At 46.1% G+C, this 20,370-nt stretch overlaps 1 protein-coding gene across 2 annotated transcripts in view; it reads right to left on the bottom strand.

Moving 5' to 3' along the window:
• The window catches only part of LOC105024963 (protein bicaudal D homolog 2), a 53,818-nt gene that overhangs the window by 11,333 nt on the left and 22,115 nt on the right, over positions 1-20,370 (bottom strand). For both annotated transcript variants that reach the window (XM_010895299.4, XM_010895300.3), the window contains exons 2-8: positions 18,036-18,248; positions 7,246-7,398; positions 5,126-5,340; positions 4,576-4,822; positions 2,210-2,467; positions 1,127-1,330; positions 444-962 (exon numbers count right to left, since the gene is read on the bottom strand). In XM_010895299.4, coding sequence (XP_010893601.1) covers positions 444-962; positions 1,127-1,330; positions 2,210-2,467; positions 4,576-4,822; positions 5,126-5,340; positions 7,246-7,398; positions 18,036-18,248 — 1,809 coding nt within the window. The remainder of the gene's footprint in view (positions 1-443; positions 963-1,126; positions 1,331-2,209; positions 2,468-4,575; positions 4,823-5,125; positions 5,341-7,245; positions 7,399-18,035; positions 18,249-20,370) is intronic.

Here is a 20,370-nt window from a genome sequence, read left to right as displayed (position 1 = left end):
TGCTGACCAGTGAAGTTTTATTGCAAAGCAGTTCCTTGGGCAGCTGGTTAGATTTAAAGACTCCAGGTGTGTCTCTTTGAGAAAAGCTTTCATCTGATAATCTTCACACAGGATCAGGAAGGACATGCCCTCTTCAAAGAACTGACACCAGTACCATACACACCCTTGTTAAGGTTCTGGGCTTGCAGGGTGTGTCCACTCTAGAGAGCTTACTTAATATCCCATAGACGCACACACACACACACAGACACAGACACAGACACAGACACAGACACAGACACAGACACAGACACAGATGGCTATGACCACCAGCTGTCTCAACATGCCGTTTAGTTTTTAGTTTTTGGCTGCAGTGCATTTGCTGCGACAGCTGAACAGCCATCTCCCTGCCTCTCTCCAGACTGTAAGGGGAGGGAGGCGAACCGAAAGACAGAGTAACTGACCTGCTTGTTGGCTTTGAGCACGGTCCTCAGGGTTGCTATCTGCTCCCTCTTGGTGCTGAGGAGGGACTTGAGCTTCAGGATCTCCTCCATGCAGGCCTCCTTGTCCTTGTCAGCTACGGCGCCCAGCTCCAGGGAGGCCACCTTCTGACGGGACAGCTCCGTGGTGCGGTCCACCGCCAGCTGCAGGTGCTTGATCTGGTCCCGGATGATGGCTACCAGGTTGTAGACGTTCATGGGCTCCCGCGGCGAGGGGGGGGATGAGACGGGGGACAGGGGGCCGTCGGAACCATCGGGGAACAGGCCCTTGGTCAGCAGGATGGGGGAGCGGCGACCGCGGCCTTCCGGACTGGCGCGCCCGCCCTTGCCCTCCTTGTAGAAGTCCAGCATGACCCGGTTGGGCGTCTCGTTGTTGCACATGCACACGTGGTTGTAGAGGGTGGCCAGCTCCTCGCTGAAGGTGACCAGCTCGTCCTGCGCCACGCTCAGGCTGCCCTGGGACTCGCCCGCCACGTCACTCACCTTCACAGGTGGAGAAGAGACGGTTGAGTGAATCGGAGAACTCTGGTTTCACATATTCATTTGTGCCAGTGTTTTAATACACGTTAAAGCAGCATGTCAAACAAAAATTCCCTCAAATGCAAATCAATGACGGATTTGGCTTCATTACGGATGGGGTTTCTCACCTTGCGCAGCTCTTTTTCCAGCTTGACCTTCTCCTCTCTCTCCGCGCGGCTGATCTTCTCCAGGGAGGCCAGCTTCTCCCCCAGGGCTGTGACATCTGTCTCCAGACGGCCTCGCTCCTCCTCGTAGCGGGACTGACAAGCCTGGTACTCAGCCTTCAGCGTCTTTAGCTCCTCTTTCAGCTCCCCCGCCTCTGACACCGCCACCTGGGACCACAAGGGCACAGTTTTACAAATAGATTCATCATCTGCTGTCAGAGTTTCATTTGACATGTTTCCCACCCGACATTTTCATCTGCCAGACACCTGATACCGGCGAAAAAACTGCATTTGCCGGGTAACTTAAACCCTGGCGTGTGTGTGTATGATTGTCTGTCTGTGTGTGCGTGTGTATGAGTGTCTGTCTGTGTGTGTGTGTGTGTGTGTGTATGAGTGTCTGTCTGGGGTGCGTGTGTGTGCATGAGCGTCTGTCTGTGTGTGTGTGTGTGTGTATGAGTGTCTGTCTGTGTGTGCGTGTGTATGAGTGTCTGTCTGCATGTATGCATGTGTATGAGTGTCTGTCTGTGGTGCGTGTGTGTGTGTATGAGTGTCTGTCTGTGTGTGCGTGTGTATGAGTGTCTGTCTGCATGTATGCATGTGTATGAGTGTCTGTCTGTGGTGCGTGTGTGTGTGTATGAGTGTCTGTCTGTGTGTGCGTGTGTATGAGTGTCTGTCTGCATGTATGCATGTGTATGAGTGTCTGTCTGTGGTGCGTGTGTGTGTGTATGAGTGTCTGTCTGTGTGTGCGCGTGTGTGTATGAGTGTCTGTCTGTGTGTGCGTGTGTGTGTATGAGTGTCTGTGTGTGCGTGTGTGTGTATGAGTGTCTGTGTGTGCGTGTGTGTGTATGAGTGTCTGTGTGCGCGTGTGTGTGTATGAGTGTCTGTGTGCGCGTGTGTGTGTATGAGTGTCTGTGTGTGCGTGTGTGTGTATGAGTGTCTGTCTGTGTGTGCGTGTGTGTGTATGAGTGTCTGTGTGTGTGTGTATGAGTGTCTGTGTGTGTGTGCGTGTGTGTGTATGAGTGTCTGTGTGTGCACACGTCCCATTACCTTGTACTTGCACTCCAGGATCTCCGGTCCGTTGATGTCCACTTCGTAGTAGTCGCCGTCGTCATTGCTGTCCCGCTCCTTTTCGTTGTCCAGGGCCGACTGGCGCTCCTTGCTTGCTTGGAGACGGCGGATGGCATTGAGGTTCTCTGTGAGGCGGTTGACCTTCTCCTGGTGCTCCTCCAGAGCTCCATGGGCCTGCTCCAGCTGCTTCTGAGAGTCCTGCAGCGTGGACACCAGGGACACCTTCTCACGCTCCATCTACACGAGGGGGGGGGGGACAGAAAACCACTGATTATTCTGGTGAGGTGGTTTGATAAAACTGTCAGGACAGAGGACGGATTGAGGCAAATTATTAACAGACCAACATAATTATACAGGCACAATCTTCTCATTTTTTATTTCCTTTCTCGATCGCTATCCTTCTCAGACAACCTGGTTGAATATGTTGAGCGTGGCTGCTTTGAAAATACGACTGACAACATCAGAGCAGGGTTGAGGGACTTATTGAAGGATCGATGGTATGTAACCAAAGAAGGTTTGTCTGTGTGCCCAACCAACCCAGCATCAGAAAGAGGAGAACACTGCTAACCCAGAGCCAAAGTGACCTTGGAGAAGTCTGGACTGGGTTCAGTTCAGGGTTGGCATAGGGCACAGGGCGGGTCCACTTACAGAGCTATATCCGGGACTGGCAGTGTGTTTCTCAATAATACATGAGTATCACATTCAGTTCACCTTCATCTATTATTCAGTTGTGACGAATGTGCCTTTGTGACAGGAAAAATAGATTAATTAATATTTATTTTGAAATACTAGCCAAGATGGGTATTTCAAAGGCACTTTTAGCGCTAAGCAAATTTTAACTACAGTTTATGAAAATGTAATTATGTGAAGATGATGCCTGACACCTAGAGTACCCCTCCCTAATTCCTGTTGAGGACTTTGGAAGACATGTTGTTAATGCCCGAGGAGTGTCCTAAATCAAATTACATCCTCGGAGTAGATGTTTGACATTTTAAAGATACCCGGTTCTTACAGCTGGGACTCATCGTCTATCCTTTAAAGAGGACTGACGTGACCCAAATGTGGAAGGCATGATGACCGGGCCTAGTGTGTGCAAGAGCGACTGGAATATATGTATGGGGATCGTATTCCCATGGCAGCCATTTTGGATCTGATTGCACAGTAGGTATAGATCGTGGTGCAATCGAGGAGCAGGGTGTTTCGCTGCAACGGATGTGTGGGATTGATTATTCTGGGATCGATGGGGTGAGCAGAGAATGAGAGAGAGAGAGAGAATGAGAGAGAGAGAGAGAGAGAGAGAGAGAGAAGGGCACTGAAGCCACTGAATTATTAAGTACTGTAGGAGGGTTTGGGTTTCCCTGTTGCGATTCCTACAAGAAATCTGTGGAATGGACTGGCAGAACAGAGGAGAACCCTATGGCTTGATGCGGAACACTGTGTTTAGCCTGCCTGGAAACGGGGAATGTGTCATGGTACCAATTCAAAGGCAATGCTATGCTAACAGCCAGACCAATCAGTGACAAAGTTAAAACATCTATGTTCTTAGAGGAACTAAGGGGAGGCCTTAAGATCTTTAGCATTTTCACAAACAGGTATCCGACCAGTAGTAACCATGGAGACAGCTGAGGCGTTCCAATGTTCTGACAGATGGTGCCTCACACCCCAACGACCTAACGCTGCTTTGTGTGTGTGTGTGTGTGTGTGCGTTGCATCCTGGTGTTGTGTACCAGGATTAGTTCCCCCTAACAAGATTGAGGAGCCGGTGGACATGCTTGGCTGACCCTGTCCGGCAGACTTCACGTTCCAAAAATGAAGGCTTGGCTTACAGAGTAGTCAAGGACATTGTTCAGATGGCTATTTTTTATTTGTGGATTCCAATGGATGTTGTCCAGGTTGAGTGGACGAGGCTATAGAGCATTCTACAGTACCCAAGTGCTTGACCTCTCATTACACTCATTTCATCTGGACCAGTCACACTTGAAAGTCAATATGTGATTGATTGAGCCTTTTGCAACAGCTACACCCTGTTGAAGGAAGATTTTCCAGGGCATGTCGGGGTAATGATTGATGTACACTGTAATTATATCTCAGAAGTGAATATTGATAGGATAGCTACAACTCATTTACAGTACATGGTAGTGTTTGTTGGGTAGGCCTTTCAAAATATCGGGAGGTACTTAAACACATTGTCTGTATGGTTGTATACTGTTATTCAAATGCATACAAGATCAGATCAAATAAGTACTAAATCAAATATACCGCTGATGTTATCATGTAGTGTGTCCACAGACAAACAGTGAACACAAACACACTCTAATGAGCTGTCTGCGAGCATTGCTATGTACCTGCAGCAGCTGCTGTTTGAGCTTCTGGATCTCAGAGATGTTGAGTTCACTCAGCAGGTCATCTACCAGGCTGGGGATGGGACGGAACTGATCGCCTTTCTTGGGAGTGGACGCACGGTTGTCCTCGGCAATTGTGTTGGCCAGCTTGCTGAAGCCGTTCTCGTAACCAAGGAGAGCCTCGTCATTGTTGGGTTCCGTAGCAGTGTCATCGCTGAACTTGAGTCCATCCAGAGAGATGCTGAGGGGGCTGGCGAGGAAGAGGAATCAGAATGTGACAATCTGAAAACACCAATTTCAGTAAGATTCTACTGACAGTCAGATAAAAACCTTGAAGTGTGACAGAAAGCTAAATATTCAATTCAATGTTTTTAAAAGCAGTTCTTACCCTCAAGGTACTGGACAATATTCTGCTTCATATACTATATTTACAATACTATATAGGGATCTAAAGTAACACATCCAAAGTGATAATACTACTGTATCCTACTGTATATAGGGATCAGTGAATTAATGTTAGAGGTGAAATCGGTGCCTTTAAACGTGTATGTACCTGTGGTACATAGAGTCTCCTATGGTCATGTAGTGGGAGAGCTCTTTCCTCATGGCTGCCTTCTGCTCTCGCTCAGTCTTGATGGTCTCCAGCGCTTCCCCTAGTTGTCTCTCTGCAATCTCCTTTAGGCGGATGGCATCGTCCAATTGGCTATTTAGGAACTGGGTGTCCTCCTCCAGACGACGAATCTCGTGTTTAAGTCCCTCAAACTCCACCTATAGGGGAGGGACAGAGAGGTATGGGCCAATGAAATCAAAAGGCCATTGGTCTATACAGTCGTGGCACCCTTGTATGTTCCCCCAAATAACTCAAATCGTCTCTAAAAATATGTTAAACTTACAATTCCAAGTCTACAATTCCTTATTTCACTGGTAAAATTACAGAACTTTCTTTTTTTTTTTTACAGAAATGGCATAGAAAAATTTTTACAGCTTAGAGTCAATAATTGGCAGCACAGCTTTTAGCCAGAAATAACTGGAATTAATCACTTCCTGTAGCCATGGATGAGCTTTCTTCATCTATGTACTGGCAGTTTGGCCCAACCTTCTTCTTAATCTGCTCCAGGTCTCCCAGATTTGAATGGTGCCTCTTAAGTGCTGTTTTCAGATCTCTCCTAATTTATTCAGTATGATTTGAATCTGGACTCAATGCTGGCCACTTCAGAACAGCCCGGCAATTCATCTTGAACCATTCCTAGGTGCTTTTTTGAAGTGTGTTTGGGGTCATTGTTTTGCTGGAAGATTACTGGCCTTTGGTGGAGACCCAGCTTGTGCGTATTGCAAAGTGACACAATATAGGAGAATGAGTCCTTTTCTCTATTCAAACTGGTTTAATTTGTGCATTTTTATATTGCAGGCAAATGTGAACACAGATGTATTCAATTCCAGAGTAAAGGAGAATCACCTTCTTGTAATCAAATTATTACTACTTATAGAAGGTTCCAATAATATTGCATGGGCCATATTAGCATATCTTTTTGGAAAAAGATAAGATTTAATAAATTATAAAGATATTTTAGTTTTGTTATATAGAAAACCAAATAAACACATACATGTATTATTTCTTCTACAGTTTTCTAGAAGAAATAAGCATTATTTGGAAAGTGCCAGTGTGCCAATACTATTTGCCAAGACTGTATGAGAGAAATGTAAATAAGATGCCATATTGGTTTAAACAACATTGCCACGATGAAATGAAAACCTTTATAAATAATAAATTGTCCCTTCTCTTGTCTGTTAATCTAAATAGGACTTGGTACTGTAATTCAGCATTGTCCAATTAAAATTATAGCCTACAGCTTTTTATTTTAAATTCATGCCTCTAAATGTAACAAAAATAATCCCTGGATATAGGGCAGATTGAGAGTGTTATCAGTCACCTCATGAAACAATACCAAAAGGAAATCCCCTATTTATAGATTATCTTCTACTTGATGTCCAGATGTATTCTAGCCATCAGTGTGAAACAAAATCTCAAATACGATGAATATTTGTTTTGCAACACTGCTTCTCTCTCTTTCAAGTCTCAGTGGTCTATGGGGCTATCGAGCAACATACCTATTAAACTGTCTCCCAGTCAGACGCGCTCCCTCTTTTTTCCCGCCTCACACAGGCCTCCACACAAAGGCTTATCTCTTATTAAATCTCAGCGTGGTTTCTGTAATCTGAATTAAATCAGTATATTCCTGAGATTGTTTGGGCTGTGGCAGAAGAGGATGGAAGATGCAAACAGACATGGGAGTGGGGGGAGGTTACACACCGACAGGAGTGTGTGGTAGACAGCAAAGCATAGGTTCAGAGAGCCTGCAGTTATTGAGTTAACCAGGCCTAATGAGCCCCATTCAGCTAAATGCAGATAATTGCAAAGAGGAGTCTATAATTATGTGAGGTACTGCCCTTGGGAGTCCATGTAAAACATGGGATCATATTTTCTCATTCTCCTTCCCATCCCGCCCTGACTCTCTGTTAGTGTGAGGAGAACCGTGTCTGCAGGAGGATCCTCTCCAGTTCTCCTTCACGTTCTGCCAGCACACACCCTGCTGTAGTGCTACAGCCCACCATTTTGGAGAAGCCCAACCGCCCCTCTTCCGCATCCTCCAGGGGCAGTCTGTTGAATCTCACCTGGCTCTGTTTCAGCACGGAGACCTGTTTCTGCAGGGAGATGTTCTCCTCCTCCAGCTCGGAGTAGTCCTGCAGCAGCCGCGTCTCCCGGAACTTGTACTCCTTAATGTCATCGCGCAGGCCAGTTCGCTGGAGCTCCATCACCTGGTGGCTCTGTATGGGGGCAGGGTGGAGGGAAAGGGATAAAGAAAAAATATATATTGTTAGTTACCCAAATATGTGTGTGTGTGTTTGTGTTTTTTTAAATACAGTAAATCAGCCTGGATATATGTGTGTGTGTTTGTGTTTTTTTAAATACAATAAATCAGCCTGGATATATTTTGCGTGTTTGTGTTTTTTTAAATACAGTAAATCAGCCTGGATATATTTTGCGTGTTTGTGTGTGTGTGTTTTTTTAAATACAGTAAATCTGCCTGGATATATGTGTGCGTGCTACAATCTGTGTTTGTCAAGCGGCAGGTGTCTCTACTGGGCCACAGGGTGCCCATGTCTGCCAGCTCTATTGGCGTTGTGTCGTGACCAGGACACTTATCTCCCAGATGGCGACTGAAGCCCAGAGGACAGGCGAACATGGAAACTGATCCCAAATCTAATTCACGAAGGCCTATTTCCTCCCTCACACACCTGAACGCCATATGGAGGCGTGTCAGCTATGATCCTGTCGCCACGCCAAGGAAGCACACCTAACGGACGTCTTGACTGATGTAGGCGCCGGCTGGTGTGCGTTTAACTTCACGTATGACACACATCGACACGCCAGAGAGGCCCAGTGTCGTACGCTAACAGTGACTAAGCTGAAGGTAGGGAGCGTGGCCTCGACTCCGTTGATGACTTCGTAGCGAGGAAGGAGCTGGGGAACACCCCCCACCCCACCCCCCTGTCCGGGAGTAACAGACTGACGGGCTCAAAGCCGAGAGGATCGGATGAGCCCCGCGGAGCGGCCAGAATGTGCCCTCAGCCAGCCAGTCCATGCCCCTGTCTATCCCACGTGCCCCTTCATCCAAGCTCTGGTACCTCTCAACTCCCCTGTCACTCCTCAAACCCCTAAACCACCCGAACACCTAAACCCTATGCTTACAAATACAGGAAATTGGAGTCTGAAGTTTAGACAACATACAATCTCTGCAGTAAGGAGATATTTACTGAAAGGTTTTTGAGGTTGTAGCATGAAAAATGAGCAAGTGCAAGTTCTCTGTATTCTTTGGTGTTGAAGGGCTAATGGTTGAGGTGTTGATGTGCATGACTGCATTCACTTTGAGAGCGAGTTCAGCCATTCATCGTGCTCTTTGTGTGTGTGTGTGTGTGTTTGGGATACATGGTCTCTAATCCTTTCAGGTGTCCTGAGGTGTCCCTGAACACTTGTCACTCCAGTCACATCTTCCAGAGTCATTATAAACAGGTGTTGGCGTGTGTGTACGTGCGTGTGTGAGAGCGTCAACCTGTGTGCGGGTGAAAATTGGAAAACATCTCAGTAATTTGCCTCATCAGTTTAACACAAACAAATTTGTCTTTGTGAATAAAATTTAGTAGGATATTATTATTAGCTCAGCTTACAGACACCATAACATCTGGAAAGGAAAGTTTCCAAACAGCACCGTAAGCATTCCTTAAACCGCAATGCAAAATCCCTGGTAAAAAGAACATGCTCCTGCTTAACTCTGTGCAATTATTAATCACAAATAGCAACGCCCAATCATTGCTGATGGTTGGATGAAAGCTCATTAATATTCATGAGGCTTCTTTAGAGTGGGTGGGAATCTATGTTCCTGCCTGTGTGAAAATGCTTGTGTTGGTGCCTCAATGAATAATGCATGATTTCCCATTCAAATCAGACCAATCATGATGCTACACTGTTATAACCTCTGAAGAACTTCCCACTTCTGTGAAGGCAGGGACGTGTAGGGCCAAGCTGCATACTTGTCATTCAAACTATTATCTACAACCTAGATTTGATGGTGCACTTCAATGTCGAACTAGTTCCTGTTTTTTTGTTCTTCACAGTATTTCAGAAAAGTATGGAAAACACACACATCTGAAAGCCAAATTTAATCAGCTAGGTTGAGGCTGAAGAGTAACTGAAAGAGAGGCTGACTGAAATACACTGGCAATAAGGAAGAATGTTGCAGAAGGGGCTTTATCCTGCTAATCTGAGATGTAAATGACATGACTGCTGTACTCAAATCAGGGTCTACGCCCCATATGAAACCTTTAGTTAAACCATATGAACAATACCCAGAAACGTCATTCAGTTCCCCTATAGACAGAATGTAGCACTAACACGACTGACAAATCTCATTAGGTCCTGACCTTAGCAGACCACAGTTCTCAGCACGCAGAGAAGAAATTAGGCAATCCCAATGGCAAGTCTACAGTGACTGAGGATGTTCGGGATCAAACATACGGTCAGATGGTCCACTCTAAAGGCCCCAGTACACATTGTTTGCATGAATCATTGAACCAAGTCTCTTGTGCAGTCAAACGTGTGCTCTCTTTCTAAACGTGTGCTCTCATTCTAAACGTGTGCTCTCATTCTAAACGTGTGCTCTCATTCTAAACGTGTGCTCTCATTCTAAACGTGTGCTCTCATTCTAAACGTGTGCTCTCTTTCTAAACGTGTGCTCTCATTCTAAACGTGTGCTCTCATTCTAAACGTGTGCTCTCTTTTTAAACGTGTGCTCTCTTTCTAAACGTGTGCTCTCATTCTAAACGTGTGCTCTCATTCTAAACGTGTGCTCTCATTCTAAACGTGTGCTCTCATTCTAAACGTGTGCTCTCATTCTAAACGTGTGCTCTCATTCTAAACGTGTGCTCTCATTCTAAACGTGTGCTCTCATTCTAAACGTGTGCTCTCATTCTAAACGTGTGCTCTCATTCTAAACGTGTGCTCTCATTCTAAACGTGTGCTCTCATTCTAAACGTGTGCTCTCATTCTAAACGTGTGCTCTCATTCTAAACGTGTGCTCTTATTCTAAACGTGTGCTCTCTTTCTAAACGTGTGCTCTCTTTCTAAATGTGTGCTCTCATTAGTCTAGTTTTTCGCTTTGAAGAAAAAAGGGGAAGAGGTGGTGAAATAAAACCTGGGACAAAGGGAGGTGCGTAAACCTCTCACTAATTACGGAGTACAAACTTAAACCCAAACACAGAAATCCACCGTCGAAGCACAAAGACCCCAACACAAAGAAAATGTATGAAAACTGTGCGCAAATGGTGACCATGCAACCACTTTAGAGTGGAAGTATAAATTAAGCTTAAGTTAGGTGGTCTGTTCCGGCCCCCAGGGTCAGTTGGCTCAGCTGCTGGGTCAGTGTTGGTCTCCCTTTAATGAATACAGCCCGACATACTAACTGATTAAAAGGTTCCTCAAACTGATTAGGATGCAAACGAGGGTTCTGACCTTCCAACCCTGCTGTCCCTTAGAGACCCAACCCCACTGTCAAACCACGCCGGGGTCCTCAGAGACTGGGGGATGGGCTGCCTGCTGTTCTTCCTGACAGAAAAGGTGAACCAGGGTTACGTCCCGGGCCGGCCGTAAAAGGTGAAAAACATTTACTAAGAGCTTACTTCCTTTACGTTATAATTTCCAACAACTATTGATGAAGACTCCAGACACTAGATCATTTTGTTGTGTATTGATTGTATTGGAACTGATTTGAGTTTCGGTGCAGTGCGCACGCATATTTCTCGATTTTCCTGCGATTGACAGCCACAATCATGCATGCTACATTGCAAACATGCTGGTTCAAATTCAAACGCCACGGGAATGATTATGCAAACCCACATAAGTCTATCTAGTGGTTTATTCCATTTCTCGTAATGTAAACAAGCCCTCCCTTGTTGGTCTGGTTTTACTGACGGCTGACGCGCCGCCATTATAAGAACCTTGCCAGTGGGAGGTCCCTCATTACAATAAAGCGATGTGCGGTTTACGGAGACCCCCTATCTGCATCCATTACAGAGACACCAGCTGCCACAAACACACTGAAAGTGTTTGGCTAATGTTCAAGACCATCAACGTTATTGTCCGTTATTAAGCCTTAAGTGCTCGTTCCTGTGTAGTAGGTACGCAGGACATTTGAGCACCCTTGTCCTTATTGTCTTTCTGTGGTAGCGAGCGGTGAATGCTGCAGCACCACGTGAAAGCACACGCTGAGGAGATTCTAGAGGTCAAAGCTCCCCCTTGAGCTGATTCAGTCCTACTGGATCTGTACTCAACACTTCACTTCCATTTTCACCAGCTCCCTTTTTACCGCTAAAACTGCCTTTGACAGCACACTGATTCTTAACCAGCTTACGTCTCAAGCAGCAAAGCTTAGAGTTAGCAACTAAAGTGTCGGAGCTTTTCACAATCACCGCTGAGGAAAATGGCTCAGTGACTCGGCGAATCACTATGTCAGAGGTTACAGCTTAACGCCGCTAAAGATTAGGTCGGTTATAATACTACGGGATATATCTGGTGTTTCTATAACATTCCACATTGATTACCTTTTCCCATTTCCCTTCCCCGGAAAGTAGACAGGATTCCCAGATGGCACTAGGCAGGATTACTGATAAGACAGGGCAGTCTAGCTTTTATTTTATCTCTTCCTGGCTCATTCGCGGTTTTCTTTTTTCCTCCTCCCTCCATCTTTTGCTCACTGACCTCCATTCGGGCCCCTGCCCTGCTCTCACACTCGCCCTGTATCTCGCTTCAGCTATCTCCATTACATAAACACGCGTCCCTTCGCCTTTACATGCTGCGTGTTTTATCGAGCAGTCACGCTTCACTTCTCTATCCAGGTCGAAGATAAGTACTAAATCTAGCTCATGCAGAGGACAGGGCAGTTAGCCTTGTAGAGAAGCGTGGAGAACATAATAATAATGAGGAGAATGTCCCTGAGCTGGCCAGGCTTCACCAGAGCAAAGGCCATCACATCAGCCAATGTTAAATGTGATTCAGTCCAACGGAACTGGATTACCCCTCAGGAGAAGTGAGGAGAAGAGGAGTGGAATCCTGTATACCATCCCGACACATTTGTGTCTACTGTAACGACACATAAAAAAAACCACCCAGCTCCAGAGGAATACAGGCAGTCTGAAGTCTCGCTGTGTAATTGGAAACTGGGTAAAAAAATAGGTGTTATTTCATCCAGCTCATTGCTGGGAGCAAATTGCGAGGACACTCCAGGTCACGTTCATAGCTTTAAAATTCAGGATATCGTTTTTTTTCCATGGGTGGCTGGGTTTTTAGCTCCAGTTCACCCTTTCTGGAGCAGGCTTCGTGTGGCAGTCTGGTCGGGTGATACTGTGCATTCCATGCACTTAATGTGTCACCCAGGAGCAATATGTGTGTTAAAATGCGATGGCACGTGAGTGCAGTACAGTATGTGCACTAGTATGAGTGAGGGGGAGGGCAATATGTATGTATGCATGTGTGTGTGTGTGTGTGTGTGTGTGTGTACTGGAGTGTGTAGACCCATGCCGGACAGCTGTAGTGCAGGCTTTACTGGCAGCCCATCGAACCAACATGAACAACCACTTTGATGCTACGGGGAGCTTAAATTAGAGTGACACATTTTCAAAGCTGGACCCTTTAAATGAGACTAAAAGACAAACATCATTAGGTCTTGACGGTAGATATTTTCAAGGTCTTTACAAGAGTCTCGCTCTTAGCGGCCTAAAATAGAAATATCAATCTGAAGACAAATGGAAGCGGGTGGAATGGGGGAGGGGCGAGGTGCGGAACGCAGAGGGAGGGAGATTAGCCAGGGAACACCCGGAGAGGTTAGTAAACCTGCTTTCACACCTGCTCTGTGAAGTCCCCACCCCGCCACCCCCCCTTAAGCTGACCCAACTCCCCAAGGTCATCAAATCATTTGGTTTTGTCCCCCCTTTGTTAGGTCTCATCTCCCATCCTTTGGCCTTTTTCCATCTTTCCCCATTTCTGTACTTCACTCGGATCTCAATCTCTCGTTCTCCATGTGTCTCCTTCTCCCTCCGTCCATCCCCCTCTCTCACTCCTCCCTCCCCTTCACAGCACACGAGGACACGTACAGTCCTCTCGGGGAGACAATACCCTAGAAGACAGGCCTAACCCAGGGCCTCCTGGAAGCTTGGCTATATGTGGCTCATGGTAGAATGGCAGACCGCTGCTGTCATTATTCCACCCATTCACCATCGCCTTCAAAGAGACACTGTACTCCTCTTCTGTCATGTTAGAATCCCTATTCACGCCCTTGGGCATCTTTGGGGTCTAATGTGGGTGATCACTAACAAGTTTCAAAAGAACCAGGCCACTCAGTTGGTCGCAGCAGTCAAAGGCGCTCTTTGTAGCACAAGGCTGACCACTAAAGTCTAGGTTTGAGCCTGGAAGTAAATGGAAAGCCCCAGGTGCGACTTCCTGGTTTGAAGAACAGTGTGGAAAAACGGTTGAATGGCTTGAGGTCAGAGACCTACTGTTTGAGGAAAGTTTGCAGTGATTTTCAACTCTCCTAAATCTGGGTCAGATAGACAACGTGATATGTCAAAAATGGCAACAAAAAAAAACATATGAAGCCTGTAGATGTTTGCATACAGCCGCATAATAAGAAGCTTATTTAGTATCGAAATGACTATGATCTGCCTTCCCTGCCTCTGCCAGAATTGCTTTTTTCTCGTATCCTTTCCTCCTTCCATCGATGGTCTATCATCCAGCTAATTTAAAAGTTATAAACGAATAGAGAAATTTAAGAGGCAGCTTAACGTCTTAAGACGTCTAACCAGAAAAAAACCAATCATATTTCACGTAGATATGTGCACCTCATTACTCTGACTGGCTAAACCGGAGCTCACCAATGTCCTGTGCCAGGGGTGGAACAAATGCCATGTAAACATCACGGGTCAGACTCATGAACAGCAAGGGGTACAGGCTACACGGTCTCGACCCATCTTCCAACAACATATCAGTGAAAGGGGATTCTCCCTCTTCTGAACAGACATGAAACAGTGTAATGATAACAAATGCTTCTTTGCGTGGCTGTAAGCTAATCAGTTAAGTTGTGGAGCTACGGGAATTATGTTTTTCCCTGAATGTCGAACTGAGCGACTGAGTCTAATGGAGTCACGGTTGTTACCGAGTGCCTTTTTCTGTTCTACCAACCCACTGTGTGGTTCTAATCCTGTTCCACAGCTCTCAATGTGGCAGAGAACCGTGGCTTATCACCACCCGAGGCTCTCAGACCCGTCGGCACTGTGCCAACTGGCTGGATGTCTGGGCGGTTCGCAGGCACTGCTAACCATAACGTATAACAACACTGTATGCTAAAGATGCTGCAATGACAGGGAGGGCATGACTTTGTTGGTTACTTCAATCATTACAGTTAATGCGTAATGACTGACATAACATTGCAGTCACTTTGTGTGGTTTATAAGCCTGAATAGGGCGTGATATTTGAATTAGCAGGCTTCCGCTACAAGTAGGTTAACTGATGGATGATTGCTGAGCAGTCGGTTGCAGTAAGGGTCATTACAGCATGAAAATGACCTTGCATTTGGAATCTGTCCCATAGCGTTATTCATCACTCACAGACTTCTGCATTTCTTTAAATCAAGTGTCAACGGGTTGTCCAGACTGCCTACGATCGCTAACCTACTGTTCCATTTTGAAATCTTATGGTGAAAGAAGCTGAACAATCACAAGGAGCCTTAAACAGTTCCAGTTGGAAAGGCCAACTGTCTGTGGGTCTCATGACAGATCACCTGACAGAGGTTTGGGTGAATTCGGCCCATTTGGCAAGAACTTAACCAATTTCTCTCTCCTATTCTCCTCCCTGTCACACACTCCCGGTCGACGCTCCTGCCCCCCTTTCTCCCTAGCAGCCTAATTTGCCAGCAAGCGGACAAAAGGTCCTTTCAGAGTCCTTGGATGCCATGACAATGCCAGCCCCAGTGCCCTGTCTCCCACCGGGTGCCCACCTTCCGCCTGCTCCCTTCCATCCTGGCGGCCATAAACTGCCGTTGGAGGGCCGTCATTATCTCCTACACATGGTGAGATTTACACTCCAACCGTCGCCATCCAGGCAATTAGTCCTGACTGCTTGCCATGGCGCTACACAACATCTCTCTGTTCGTGTGTGTGACAGAGTCTACACTTGGTGGATTTGGCCCCTGCGGTCAGACAGAGAGGGCATCGGTAGAGCACCACTAACAGCACTCTAGTTGAGACTGGCTTCCAGCAATGAAATCAGCTGGTTTCTATTCACCGAAAAGGAGCTATGAAAGTGGGGCAAGTATGCAGCCGTTAAGTGGGATCATGTGTTCAAAAAGGAAGGCTGATTTTTGTGTCCCTGCAAACAGGAGTTTTTCACGTGTTTCCATGAAGTCGATCTTAAGACTTTTTCCAGTCTCAGAACCAAGTACCAACTGGCCTATTTAATACTGGAATTCAGGGCCCTTAAGTCCTTGTGAGGGACATTTCGTTTAAGAACTTTTTTCACCGCTAATCTCTGTAAAAAATAAATAAGAAAACGACAGACTGTTGGTGTCTGTCTTTAATGCCGCCGAAAGCGAAGCGTTTGGATCCCTTTAGCTCACTGCAGAAAACAGACAGGCTGTCAGACTCAGACAGCAAGTCTTTCAGACGCTCTCTCTGCCCAGATGTGGAGCAATCGCTTCACTTGAGCAGCAAAACTCTGTCGCAGAGCTTAAGCAAATCTGCTGAGTCCTAATATCCATGGATTTGAGGAGAGGGGTTAAATGAGTGAGAGAGCTTGCATCATGCTCTAAACTTATTTAACGAAATAAAAAAGAAACTCGACAAAAGACATTTGACGGCTAGACATTTTTCGGATGGTAAAGGAGGGATTAGAAGCGACCACAGTTTCTCCGTGTGCGGTTGGGCTCCTCACTGCCCCTGTCCGGTCCTTCCAAGGGCAGCCAGTGCCTCAGAAATCCCTGCTGATGATTTCACACATCCTCCTAGCTGGCAGCCCTTCAGATCAAACAGGACTGTATCATCTGTCCTCTCTTGTCTCTTTGAAATGAATGAGACCCGCCCCCCCCCCACCCACGGGGGCCTCGCTTGTTATTTCAGTCTCTTCAACCCTGGCTTAGCGTTGACACACACACACACACACAGACTACACACGTTACAAACGTTCACCGCTAATGAGGTCAATTAGGCCTGAATGTAAATGACATTTTGATTAAAAAGGTCAGGCGCTGTCTGAAGTACAACGCTGAATATAAAGGCCGCTATTATACTGAGGATTGGGGAGGTATGAGGAGATGTGTGTGCGTGCGTTGGCGGGGCTGTGTTTGCGTGTCCAGCAGTAATGCCAAGGGCCAGCGACAGTGACAACCCGCCGGCTCTTATCGGGCCCTCGGCACACAAGAGGGCAGGCGGGTGGGCGGGTGGCGCGGCGCAGATCAGGAAACGGTGCCAGATCTGATGGGAGACGGGAGGCACGCCAGGGCTGGACGACGGGCACGTGCTGCCAGCCCCTGGACCTCGTGTCGGTACCCGGGGTCACAGGCACCGGTTTTGCAGCAGTAATACCTCGTTTCACCCGTTCTTAAAGCAACAAAAGGCCTGAGAACAAACCTACGATACTGCCAGAAATGCCCAGTTTGTCCGTAATGAAAACAGACATTTAACAACAGCAGCTATTCATCTCTCCCTTAACGTCACAGCAGAGATAAACCGTTAAGAATTTTGGGCACTCCTCTGCTCTCTTCCTCTTTAATTTCAGATCCGCTCGGATCCCCCAGGGACCACATCAGAACCATGGTGATGATTGCGCTCGTTCAATCGGCCTGATCTGTGCCAATTCACCACAGGGGCTAAAACATCAGTGTGTGGTAGAATTGCCCAGACACGCTAAGCAGAGTTCTATCGGCAGGACTGCAGTCACATACTCTATATGTTGTCTAGTCAGCCCAGCCACAGTATTTAATGGTACTTGGGTTGTTTAGCAAATATGAATAGGTCCTAGTGAAAATCTGCACATCCCTTTTTAAAGCATAGTGAAAGTCTCCACACCTCATCACAGAGCCTAGTGAAAATCAACACACCCCTTCATGGATCCTTGTGAAAGACTACACATCCCTAGCACGATATTCACATTTTAAAGCCTTAAAATTTCAGAAGGGAAACAACTATAATAAAACTATAAGACTACACAGCCTACTTATTATTTAAAACATTGCAAATGACTAAGAAATACATAACAAGAATGTATTGATTGTTTACATCTTCACATCCCAAAGTTAAAACTTGGCTGAACCATGTATGACAGCCATACATAATTTGGAATACTGTCCTAAAAATTCTGAAGGCAAGATATACCATGTTACATTTTTTATTCCAAATCACTAAAGCTTAGCATTTTGTTCGAGAATCAAACCTTGTCTTAAATTGGTTAAAAAGTCAGCCATTCAGGAAAACACCTCTTGGAAAGCCATTCTGGAGTCTTTGTCATGAACATTTTGGATGAGGTTGTGTAGATGTTTTTATCAAATGGAAATAGATTTCCTATTAAGGCAGAACCATGTGAAGAGGAGTGTGTGTACTTTAACTATCCAGTATATGGGTGAGTGCACGGCCAGTGAAGGCATGAATGTATAACTGTCTTTAAACAACAAATTCCAACATTGGTGGCTAGGCTCTAAGTCCTATCAGTGCATCTGGTTGACGCCATTCCAAAACAATATGATCAGATCACAGGACGCATTTCAGAACTAGGCATGTATAGTAAATCCACATTTAAACATATTCACACCAGGATTAGGATGTGACAACCAACTCGGTTCTCTGTTGCCCTTCTCCATGGCCTCACCTCTCTCATCTCCTGGGCGATGGCGGCCAGGCGTTCGTTCTCCGACTGGGTGTTGGTGAGGATGTTGCGGGCCTGGCGGATCTCCGTCTGCAGCTCCAGGACCCGCTGCTCGTAGTAGGCCTCCTTGCACACCGCCTCCTGGATCAGAGACTCCTCCCGGCTCTCCCCGTCTGCAGCCACCTTCTTATGGTTGGAGTAGGCCTGCCCGAACGCCTGGAGAAAGAAGGGAGACATGCAGGGTTTACCTTGCTGAGCAACTATTCCCATTTTGAATTTCTGCCATTTTGAAATGAGCTTGTTCAGCTGAGGTTCAGCCATGGATAGAACAGAGGGGAGAGCGTTGCTTTAATAACACTCCCATCTAAAATAGTGCCCCTGGGAGATAAAACCACTAGGGGTTGTAGCAGTTTTTCTCAAGATGCTGTCACCCCTGTCAGCCGCCTCTACCCTTCCCCCCATAATCCGCCTCCCCTTCCACACCCTCTCAGTCCCACAGGACGCTAGGTTCCTACCGCACGTGCTCACCAGGAGGCTGTCCCAAACAAAACGGAAATGTGGAACAAATCCCAGCAAAGCAGAAGACTTAGGCTAAAGGAAACCTGGATAAATATCACTGTACCTCTGAGATTATAGAATCTAGTCTAATGCTCTTAAGATCAGTTATGACTACAGACAGATCAAATGAGGAAATTATACAAATTCCCCAGACTGACAGATGCAGTTGAGGAAGAGGAGCTCTCTCTACTACCTCAGGCCAGGGACAGGAGTTGGATGGTGAGATAGTGCTTTTCTAGTGTTTTCTTCTCTTAGCGCTTTTCTAGTGTTTTTTTCTCTTAGCTCCTGTAATGGTTTGTAGTCACTGACAGTGTGTTTTATTATTAATGATTCCGATCTCTGGCTTCTGACCTTAATTTCTTAATGGACTATGAGGCAGCCCTAACATAGTACGTGCTCAGAAATATCGAGCCCGAGAGGTTCCAGGTTAGGTTATCTGTCTCTTTTTCTCAGAATAACCACCCTGTGATTACAAATTTCATTACCCATCTGTAACTGCAGTGATCCTTTAAATTTGAGATTTAAATTACTGATCTCATCTAAAACACAAACATCTGGATTCACCTAAGATTATCAGACATTTAACCTTGGTTTAAGCTCTCCACACTTTGACCCCGACAAATAAACACACTACAGAACACACACACATACTGTACACATTTCTGGAGGGTTTTCCTAGTTTTACTGTGTTTCATCATAATCCCAGTCATTTCTTCCTTTGTAGAATAAGGGGAATTTGTGCATTATAATGAAAATTCTAAAACTTCTAAGAAATAAAATCCTGTACAGATCAAGTTCCATGGGTCATAGCCAAACATGACACCACGCGTCTTGCATGATGGACATCTCACGCCGAAAGATAAAGCAGTCTCAGGGAATCAGATCGCATCAATTGTATAGACATTCCTGATGAGAACAAGTCTCCCTTTTTTCAACGAAGGCCTGAAATGACTCTAGTATGGTGAAATATTGTTAAGGCCAAATCAGACCCAGCCTCAGCCAAGGGCCTGGAGAGACTCCATGATGTTAAGGAATGTAAATATCAGATTCATGGAGCTGGAGGTCTCTTATGAACATGCCCCTACATGCTCCTCTGAAAGTCAGCAGCACTTGATTTCCCCTGAGCATGATGTATTTCGGTACTGTGGCTTCAACCACGCACCATACAGCGGCCGACTGAAAAGCCTCCTACCTAATTCACCCAGGCATACACGCCCACCCCCTGTTTGATTAGACCGTCATTAAGAGTAGGGATTAAACCAATCAGAAAGTAGGCAAATCCTATCACCGTAATCCGGACGCGTGGCGGGATCGGGGGGTGGAGGGGGCACTGACCCTTTCAATCTAATCTAGGGGGCCCACGCGAGCTGGCTTCAAACGGGGGGAACACGGACAAAATCTGCTAAACCTAGTCCCATAATCTGATCCAAACCCACAGCCCCCCCCCCCCCCCACCAGGGGTAGAGGGCAGGTAGGAAGACATAGGACCCATAATCTCCCCAAAGGACCAGCCTAAACATCCATCAATACAGCACTGCACATTTTACTTCACTTCAAAATGATGTCACTAAGAATAGAAATATATTTTCACTGCTTGTAAAGCAGGGAACACAAACTGTATGTTGTATCAGTAAGTAGACAACTGATTAAAGATAAATAACCGGTCTGATTTTTTTTGGTGGTAACATGTGGAGACAAGCTACAAGCTTTGGCATGTTAAAAGGGAATGGGAAAAGGAGCAAAACCACGGGAGGTTTTGCTGCTATGAAGCCAACGGTCT

Source organism: Esox lucius, chromosome 12, assembly GCF_011004845.1.
Source record: "Esox lucius isolate fEsoLuc1 chromosome 12, fEsoLuc1.pri, whole genome shotgun sequence".
NCBI lineage: Eukaryota > Metazoa > Chordata > Actinopteri > Esociformes > Esocidae > Esox > Esox lucius.
Note: the sequence above shows the minus strand (reverse complement) of the source record. Positions and strands in the feature narration are given on the sequence as shown.